Source organism: Pristis pectinata, chromosome 7 (genome assembly GCF_009764475.1).
Source record: "Pristis pectinata isolate sPriPec2 chromosome 7, sPriPec2.1.pri, whole genome shotgun sequence".
Classification (NCBI taxonomy): Eukaryota; Metazoa; Chordata; class Chondrichthyes; order Rhinopristiformes; family Pristidae; genus Pristis; species Pristis pectinata.
In genome coordinates, this window is record NC_067411.1 from 80,308,096 (window position 1) to 80,318,395 (window position 10,300).

Consider the following 10,300-nt stretch of genomic DNA (forward strand, 5'->3'; position numbering starts at 1 on the left):
AATGTTAACCCAAAAACACAAATATGTACACACTGAAGATTGATATACACTAATTATTATTTAAGTGTTGAAATGAAAACAAGATTGTGCAGTTAAAGTTTTGTAATTTAGTTTTTTTCAAATAACTAATGCCCCATGTGAATAGAAGTGTTATTCCTAAATGCACAATTTAAAGCATTTAATTGCATCTCTGTAGGTCTGAGCATTGAAGCATCTGACTTCAAACATGTTCATGGGTCATCCTTTTGGAAATCAAGGTAGTCTTTGGTGCGGTGTCTGGAGACCAAATGTCTGATGGAAAATTTTGATGTATATCAGGATGTGTGGGTTATGATTACTTTGGCAATGTTTGATTGTATTTCTTCATGGGATTTGACTAGTATTGTCTTTTTCCTGGCAGTGTTTGATGATGCTGATCTAAATATGGTAATTCCATCTGTTATGTTCGCTGCTGTGGGAACTGCAGGGCAGAGGTGCACAACAACCAGACGTCTGGTGAGTTGTTACACCGCAGTTGGTACAAGCTTCCTAGTAAATATTTTCTGGACTAAACAATCAGTCATTTTTAATGCGGGCTTACTTCCTTAAACAGGAAAGAAAGAAACCATTGGCTCAAACTTCAATTTAAGAATTGCAGTTCAGCAACGTGAATCAGATCCTACTCTTCCTTTTTTTTGTTTTTCTTATAGTTTTTACATGAAAGTATTCACGATGAGGTGGTGGAAAGACTTAGCAAAGCTTATAAACAGATCCGAATTGGAGATCCATTGGACCGTAAGTTTAAAGAAATATTATTGTTCAGGTTGAAAGCCAATGCTACCAATAATTTATTTGAGTATGAACATAATCACAATGATTTGTCCCTCGTTAAGCTGCTCAGGAAATGCACTGAATTGCCTGCTTTACAATGAAGAGAGGAAACAGGGTCAACAGTACACAAAACTTACAAGCCAGGATCTCCATTGAAGCAAGCAAGGCAGATAGCAGCAATGTTCAGAATTTAGTAGTGCACTTAAATGAGCCTGGAGAAAAGGTTTAATTTCTCCACCTTGTACAAGAAATAGTTAATAAAATTATTTAATTTCCTTGGCCATCTGTGATCAAGGTCATTGGAGATTCATTAGTTTCTTTTATAATTCTTCTGTTTTCCTTTTGTCATGGCTGTTTCTGATTGCTGTAATGTAGTAAAATTTAGTTAAGATTAGATAGTATAAAGCCTACACTTGCTTTCATAACTATTGAAAGATATGCCTGTAATTCCTGATGTTTGGTCTTCCCATCAGGGGTGATGTGAATCAACCAGTTATAGCAAACCACCAGCTCACTCACCTTTTGCCCCCCACACTGTTTCTCCTTGCTTGTTAGTCTTCTGCTTCCTATTCTTGGCCACACAGCCCTCCGCTTAGCTATCCCTGCCAGAGCCGAATTACTATCTGTACTCTGTCACCTCTTGTGGCCCAGTCAAAAGCAGGACCAGATGGAGATTACCGGTGGTAATAATAGATGCTATAAATTCTGTGTGCCAGCTGCCACTTTTTTTGTCACATTTTGTACCTCCCAGCTATTGCCCAATATGGCAGCCTGCCAACTCTGGCACCGCACAATCTGAGTCCGGACATCAACAGTCCATAATTACATACAGCTTAAGAGAGAACCTACTGATTGCACAGATTTACAGGGTAGAGCATTTCATATACTGACATTATAAGGATTAGCTGAAACTTCTACTGGATAAACTGAGATCATGTGAGTTCAGCAGCAAAATTAAGGGGGAAATGAGAAGCATGTAGATGTTACCAAAAGGTTTACTTCATATCTCCTTACAAATGTTGAAAAATAATAGCACAATCTGCGGCACACTAATATATTGGTCATTGGTGATGGTCATCCTCTGTTGAAGAACGAAATGGTATCATAACACATGTATTCTGTACTTTAGACTACTTTCTTCCCAAGTCGAGTAAATAATGTTTTATTTGTTTCAGCTAATACTTTATATGGCCCCCTTCACACTAAGCAGGCAGTGGATATGTACAAGAATGCAGTGGAACAGGCTAAACAGCAAGGTGGCAATGTGGTTTATGGTGGAAAGGTAAGACATCTGTCACTAGAGGACATGCACTTAAGGTGAGGGGGGAAAGTTTTAAGGAGATGTGCGGGGCAGGTTTTTTACACAGGGCATGATAGGTGCCTGGAACAGGCTACCAGGGGTAGTGATGGAAGCAGATATGATAGTGGCGTTTAAGAGGCTGTTAGACATGTGAATTTGCAGGGGATGAAGGGAAGTGGATCATGGACAGGCAGAAGAGATTTAGTTTAATTCGGCATTGTTTGGAGTAGACATTGTGATACCTGCAGTTTGAACAAATAGTTTACAATGTGAACTGAGAAAGAGGAACATTGGGATAATTGGTTGCCGATGAAGGATTTCTGCATCCAAGGGAGTGAAGTAAAAGCAGAAATGAGCAATTCTGGGGAGGTGGTAATGAGCAGTCTTGTAATGGATGAATAATTTTTGGCAGGTCTTCAGATTGTTCAGCTGAAGAGTGTAAAGTTGATGTCAGACAAGTAATCTGACAGTAAGAGAAGTATCAGTTTCTACTCATCACTCAGTGTAAGCACACTGCACTTGTGCTATTTTCTAATAACTGGGCTATCTTGTCCTGTAACCAAATTTAAGGAAATCTTCAATTTGCATATTGCTGCTTCAGAAAGACAGTATGCCAATCAATCAGTATGTAAGAACATTGCTCAGTTGACTTGGACTGAATTGGCAAACTCCTTCTGCAGGAGAAGCCAAGGGGAGGAATATCCCAGCTTGAAATTGAGTTTGAAAAATCTTATTGTTTTCTTTGGATTTTGCGATCTGTTGTAACATAAGCAAATTATATGAACTAATATTGATTCTGTTGTATTGTGATAGGCAATTGATCGTCCAGGAAACTATGTAGAACCAACTATTGTAACTGGCCTTCCCCACGATGCGACCATTGTTCATACTGAGACATTTGCACCCATTTTGTATGTTCTCAAATTTAAGGTAAAGTGAGTTTATTGTTTGAAAGAGAGCACTTTAAAATACAGCAAAATGGAGCATTGAACTTTTGAATGTTCTGATTTATTTGCATTTAATCATATAGCTCTATTTGAATAAAATACTGACTATGATTAGTGAATGCATTGTCACAGCTTTTAGTTACCACTTCACTATAATAAAGAAGTTTAATTATACTCATTTATGAGTCTAATTAAACTTTATTATAGTGTAGTGGTATATGCAAAATCTTTGACATTGATTCAAGATTAACATGTAGTACATAATTTGGACAGAACATTTGTTTTCCTCTTTATATCTCTTATCACTGTATTACCTTACAGTCTGAGGAAGAAGCATTTGCATGGAACAATGAGGTTAAACAGGGTCTCTCCAGCAGCATCTTCACCAAGGATATAGGTAGAATGTTCCGCTGGCTGGGGTAAGCACTTTAAATTTATTTCCGAGCAAGCAATTTGCAGTGATTTACTTGCAAGCTCAGAAGGACTGCACAAGCTTAGTTGCTCTGTAAGAATAAAATAAAAAGCACTTGAAAGAACTTGTACTCAAACCTCCACCCAATACTGATCCTTTCCTTATTTTTCTCTTTTGTTTTAACCTGGCTCTCCTCTCTGCACGCCCCCCCCCCCGCCCCCCACCACCACCACCATCAATAGTATAAACATTCAGAGTGTAATTTGTTTTTAAGAGATCATTTTGTTGTTTTTCCATCTGTTGCTGCAAAGTTGTGAAATAAAAAGATGGAAATGCATTAGGCCACTCAGCATCTTTTTGCTTTGAGTTGATCTCTTATTACATAATTTAACTTACTTTTTCTTTTCAAATTTTGAATGAGCAGAAATGAAGTTCAGTTTTTATTTCAAACCTTATTTATTTTGCATTTGGTCTGAAATTGTATTCGGCATCACAGTTCAGAAAGTACAGCAAAACCTGATAGAATATGGATTTTTTTCTAAAGATCTTTCTGGTGTAGCTTTTATTTATCATTTTTTTTCTGTGAGTTACTTTCTAATAATCTTTTTCTTGTTTCTGCTTAGACCCAAAGGTTCAGATTGTGGAGTTGTAAATGTCAATATTCCAACCAGTGGAGCTGAAATTGGAGGAGCCTTTGGTATTCTTTTTATTATATTTGCAACAGGGACTTTCTTAATTTACAACTTCAAAATCATTTTACTTGTATATTTTTAATGCATATTAAATGTGTTGCATAAATAATAATCTCCAGATCAATCAAACACAGAATTGTAGTTTGTCATTGGAATACATGTGGCAGAATAAACGCATCTGAATTGAATGGTTCAGTAAGGAAATGGGGAATCTACAAAACTATGGACACAAACCTCTGGTCCATCTAATTGTTCCACAAAATCATGCACCTTGCTAACAGGTGATTCCTTGTTACTCTTCACAGGGTATTAAACCAGCTGATCTCTACATATGTACCTATTATTGCATTACATAGCTTTACACAATTTGACAACAAGTAAGTATGCAAAAGTGAGATCAAATTGAAGTTTCCTTGATTTATAAACCCACTGAATAGTGTACACATAAACAAAGGCAAGTTTTTTGGCCTTGTCCATCACATGTTTAACTCTGCTTTTATGTTCTGTAATAATGAATTCTAAACTACTGAGAGGATCTTTTGCCCCTGTTTTATTCTATCCTTTTGTGGTAGATTGGCCCAGTGTTCTTCACTCTACATATGCAGAGTCTGGTGGGAAAATCAGTTGCCTTAGATTAGTGTTAGCTCTCGTTTTACACTCTGATGATTATTACTTATTGAATACAATGAGGCCTTACTTAAATAATCTTTTGATTGTTAGCATCTTCCTGCTTTTGGATTTTGCCCATGCTAACATTCACTAATTCCTAAAGAAATTATAGAAAGGCTTGTTTGATACAAAGATGAAGCAAGATACATTAAGTGTGAAAATATTTGCACTTGAGTGTGGTGACATTTACAGCCTTTGAGAAATGGTTTTCAAAGCTGCTTTTAAACTCTCTAATTCTCATGCAGCAGTGATCTAAGCAATCAGGTGGCGATTTGGTGACACTTTGACCTTTTAGAGATGATACGTGTGTCTCACAATGGATGTACAGTGAAACTAATAATCCACTATCTCACTTTTCATAATTCATGATGGTTTAGCATCTGGCCTACCAGCTTCTGTTTCCTGTGTTGCCTTTATACATACCAAAGCTCTGATTCCCTTGCTCTTTAAATTAGCTGGGGCTCTGTTTGCTGTGCTCCTTTTAAAAACACTTGGTTCAATGGAACATTTCTTTTACTACTGTGTAACGTTTTATATTAAAATTATGTTTGTGTATTAATAAGAGTAATATACAATAGTCCAAAAATTCTGCTAGACCAGCACCATTAAAGTCCCATGATGCTGTTATTGGAGTGTCACTGAATTGTCATTTTTAAGTTGACATCTCTAGACATTATCGATGCAAGCTCTGCAGCCTTCATTTTTTTCTTGAATAACCTAAGAAATGTGAATGTTTGTAGGTGGAGAAAAACACACGGGTGGAGGCAGAGAATCTGGCAGCGATGCTTGGAAACATTACATGAGGAGGTCTACCTGGTACGTAAGTGGATAGTTGGTTGGCATTACTCTGAATGACTAGAATATGAATAAGAGAATAGATAAAAACAATTTTAAAACATACTTAGAACTTTAAATCTCCAATTTTACACATGAGAAAGAGGATCAGGATTGTTTGAGCATGCTCTCTCATTCAGAAAGATCATAGGCAATTTGATCATTGGCCTCAATTTAGTAAATGTAATGTGTTTCAAGATTGATGTCCTGAAAATTGATGTCCACATTTGAAACTAGCTTTCTTTGTAATCTGTAAAATCAGGAGTTAAAAAAGAAACTAGCAGTTATCCCACGGGACTTGTCACAGTCTGCATGATGTTGTGTTTGTCACAACAGAACAGTTACACCATTTGAGGCCCAGTGTATTATTGTGCTGCTGAAAACTGCCTGCATGTAACTTGGTAAATTGTTGGGAGTCCACAAGGTGCAACCGTACCTTCACTGGAAGATTAGAGGTTGAATGGCTGATGCTCAGTTCAAATACAGGTCAGGTTGAGACCCAAGGTCAATTAGAATGTTTCCTTGATGTGTAAACTCTTTGTTGTTTTTTCCTTATTCCATTTTCATAGTTCTGCTTTAAAAATAAAATATACCAAGAAACGCCCTGACATAGGTTGGCCAGATGAGTTCCGAGCATGTGATACATGGGTGTATGCATACAGGGCCAGATATTCCACATAGTCTGTACTTTCTTATGTACACTGGTCCTGTGCTTGGAGCTGAGCATGCAGTCCCTGGAATGAGAGCACTAATGCAACCTGTGCTTGAAGGGGACATTGTGGCATTTTATATGTAGAGATTCCGACAGCAGTGTTGCACCAGACACCCGGACAAGCCCCTGTCTCAGCTTGGGCTCTTGCTGCAATCAATAGGGCATAGCCAGGCTGCCTGTGACAGCTGATGCTGGTGAGCAAGATGTGGGGCTGGGGGCTGCACCTGCAACAGCACAGTGATTGTGGGCTGTTGCTGGGGACTGCTAGCAGCTCTCCTGTGTGTTGACAAACCAGCCAGATATTTTTGTCTCTCTCATCACCGCCTTTTGGGTGTGATGGAAGCCACCCAGTGTTGAGTATGTTGCTGTAGAGAGATCAATGGGCTGGGGAGATCTGTGCAGTCAGACATAGAGGCGGGGGTTGGGGGGAACAACACATCCCTCCCATCAAATCCAACTGAAGGTGATGAGGAAAGCTGTTAGGAATTGTGTGGATTGTAAACGCAAGGGAGCAGCCGCTGCCAGTTGCCGCACCTCTCAATACTGAGTGACCACACAGCTCACTCCAACTTGTCCAACAGAAGCCTTCACGGGCAATCTCTCACTGAATCCTGGCTGACCAGACTGTGAGACTATCAGATGAGGACAGGGGTTTTTTCTGGGTTCCCAGCACAGCACACCAGTGGGCAGACTGGGAGATGGCTTTGTTTAAGCATAAAAGAGTAAGTACCTGTGAGTTTTGAGATTGGATCACCAACAGTGCTAAAATGAAGCAAAATAGTGCCAAGTGGGGTACTAGGTGCTTTGTATAAGTCTCATATTTTGTGAAACAGCAATAAATCATGCTGAACGGATTGACAGTATTCCCCTGGAACTTGAGGCACTTCCAATGAAAGTCCTACTTTTTCATGCAGCCTCCTCCAGCCCTGCCTTTCCCAACAGCATCTTCCCATCACAACAGACCCACCTGTGCTTTTGTTCTTTCTTTTGTGCACAGCACTCCTTGCTCACTCCTGGTATCAGTGCCCATTCCTTCAGCTTCTAGGCTCCATGCTCTGGAGGTGCACCTCTGAGACCTTCTGCCATATGCTTCCCTCTTGTCCTTTAAGATCATCCTTAAAACCAACAATCTGGACTAACCTACAGTTTTGATGAAGGGTCTTTGACCTAAAACATTAGCTCCTTTTCTCTTTCCACAGATGGGCATGACCTGCTGCATGTTTTCAGCATCCTCTGTGTTATTTTCAGATTTCCAGTGTCTGCAGTTTTCTGATTTTCAGCTTTGACTAAGCTTTGGGTCACCTCTTCTGATAATAACTTCATTGACTTGGCGTCTACTTCTTTCTCATTTTGCTACATGAAATGCCCTGGACATTTTTCCACATTAAAGGAACTTTTAGAAATCAATACGAGCTGTTGCATGTTGAATATTGCAAATACCAACCTGGCCAATAGATGTCAGCAAAACAGTAAGAAATTTTTCTGATTTGGTTTTTCTCAGATTAGGATTTTTTTGTGAAATTTCATGGATAGGAAACATTTTTGAGTAAACTTGGCCAATCTTCAGGTATTAAAAACTGATCTCAGCGCCATATATGCATGTGGCTGGAATCTGGCCAATGAACCAAACACTCGTAAACCTTACCCATCTCAATAAAGTCGCTAGTTCAGAAATATCCTTAATCTACAAAACAGTTATTTCACTTTAAACTTGAAGAATCTTAACATGGAAGGAGCTCTTCATGTTTTTAAAATCACATAAAATATTGATTGATATTTTGACCTTTCTAATGCTTTATGCATTTTATTGATTACTCCTCCCATTTTTTTAATCAATTTTCCAAACCTTTAAGTTGGGTATGTTAGTATAGCACCAGTGCTCTGTGATCACAAATGGAGTTTCTAGACAGGTCACATTGCAAGGAGCTGTTGCAAATTTCTCAAAGGCTGCTAATAAATCAGATGCCTTGCACCAGTGTTAATGGTTTCTTCCTTCTGAATTATCATTTCATCAGTCACTGTTTATGCTAATAGTTGTTTTGAGGGTGTTAGCACAAGTTTGGCTCCAATACAGGTTAAGCTTTCATGCAATACCTTGATTTTGCTATAAAAACAGAAAATGCTGGCAGTACTTAGTAGATCAGGCAGCACCTGTGAAGAATAAACAAACTAATAGGCTGGGTTATGGTCTACAGAGACCCACCATTCTCTGCTATTAAGCACATCCTCACCTTTTGTCACTGCAGCATAGAGGAGATGGCGGTGGTTTCACAGTGTACTAATCTGAGGGGTACAATGAATTGGGCCCTTAGGCTGGTGTTAAACAATCATAAATCATCATTTTAAAATAAAAACTAAGCTAAACAATTTTTTGTCTCCCTCCATTACAATGGCTTAATGTGTTTTTAAATTTATTATTTTTAAATATTTTAATTTTAATCCATTCAACTGTTTTTAAATGCCTCTGAATGGTATCTGAGGTAAGGACGTAGCTGCTGGTTCCATCCCCTGAGGTTCAGTCGCCACTGGTGGCCTGTTGCACTTCAAGGAAAGATAGTAGATTGCAGACAATGGGTTGGATCAAGAAATATCTGGACCAATATATTGGGTGATGACCTATGATCAATTCTAATGAAAAGTTATCAACTTGAAATTTTTTTTTTTCTTTGTTCACAGATGCTGTTTGGTTATTATCACTGACATATGTCGTGAAATTTGTTGTTTTGTGGCAGCAGTGTAAGACAAAATTTATTATAAATTACCAGAAAATAAATAAATTAGTGCAAGAGAGGAATAACGAGGTAGTGTTCATGGGTTCATGGACCATTCAGAAATCTGATGGCGGAGGGGAAGAAGCTGTTCCTGAAACGTTTGAACGTGGGTCTTCAGGCTCCCTGTACCTCCTCCCGATGGCAGTAATGAGAAGGGGGCATGTCCCGGGCGATGAGGGTGCTTAATCTGGATATTCCAGCATTTTCTGTTTTTATTCCTATTTCCAGCCTCTACAGAAATTTGCTCTTGAGCTCGCAAGCTGCAAAAAAAAAAAAAAAATCCCTAGACAGCAAAGGCATAAATCATGATATAAATTCAGCCTAATGAAGATCCTTGTAATTTTTCTTACAGTTTCTTAGCCCAGGTCATTTACTTATTGACTAAAAGTAACTTTTTTTTCCATTTGCTTTAGCACCATCAACTATAGCAAGGAGCTTCCTCTAGCTCAAGGGATCAAGTTTGAGTAAAGACGACTTGTGATTTTATAGCAACAATCAAGACTTTGAATGAGAGAGAATGAAAGATTAGAATAATTTTCATAAGAGGAATTAGGTCATGTGATGCAAAATCTAGAATAAATTGAAGTGATTTTGTGTGTGAAGTACCAGATTTAGACCTATGGGCCTTCTGCTTGTCTTCAACCTTTCAGAGTTGAGACTGTAATGTACCACATCTGTTCTTTACTACTGACAGGATAACTTGTGTATCCAACAATGGATTGTTTCCCTCCAATGGCAACTAAAATGAAAATAAAACCTGAAGCTTTGAAATAACTTTGTGCTGGTCCTTTATCTTCTTCTGTTTTAACAGATTTTTATAATTGTCACTTGTGCACTTGACAGCAATAATTGCTATTTTTCTACAGCAGGAGCAGCATAGGTTGCATCTACATTTGTGTAGGAAGTAATATACTTTTCATGTCTTCTATTTTGGATGTATCTTTAATTTGGCAGCATTTATGATATGGTGATACCGTTGCTGATCCAGAATGTCTTGGAAGTTTCGAGCAGTATATTCACAAATGTATAAAATTATACATTGCTGAAAAACGGAAATGAGTAAAAATGTCTTTATTAAAATGAGAATAGTGAGACAGCACTAAGTTTGAATCAGGAAAATTTATGTATACTTGCCGTTTGTCATATAGACCTT

At 38.2% G+C, this 10,300-nt stretch overlaps 1 protein-coding gene across 1 annotated transcript in view; it reads left to right on the forward strand.

Moving 5' to 3' along the window:
- Window positions 1-9,921, forward strand: part of aldh7a1 (aldehyde dehydrogenase 7 family, member A1) — a 46,272-nt gene extending 36,351 nt beyond the window's left edge. The window contains exons 11-18 of the mRNA XM_052020263.1: window positions 401-495; window positions 690-774; window positions 1,986-2,092; window positions 2,924-3,040; window positions 3,379-3,476; window positions 4,093-4,166; window positions 5,571-5,646; window positions 9,561-9,921. Coding sequence (XP_051876223.1) covers window positions 401-495; window positions 690-774; window positions 1,986-2,092; window positions 2,924-3,040; window positions 3,379-3,476; window positions 4,093-4,166; window positions 5,571-5,646; window positions 9,561-9,615 — 707 coding nt within the window. The 3' untranslated portion in view covers window positions 9,616-9,921. The remainder of the gene's footprint in view (window positions 1-400; window positions 496-689; window positions 775-1,985; window positions 2,093-2,923; window positions 3,041-3,378; window positions 3,477-4,092; window positions 4,167-5,570; window positions 5,647-9,560) is intronic.
- The last annotated feature ends 379 nt before the right edge of the window (window positions 9,922-10,300 follow it).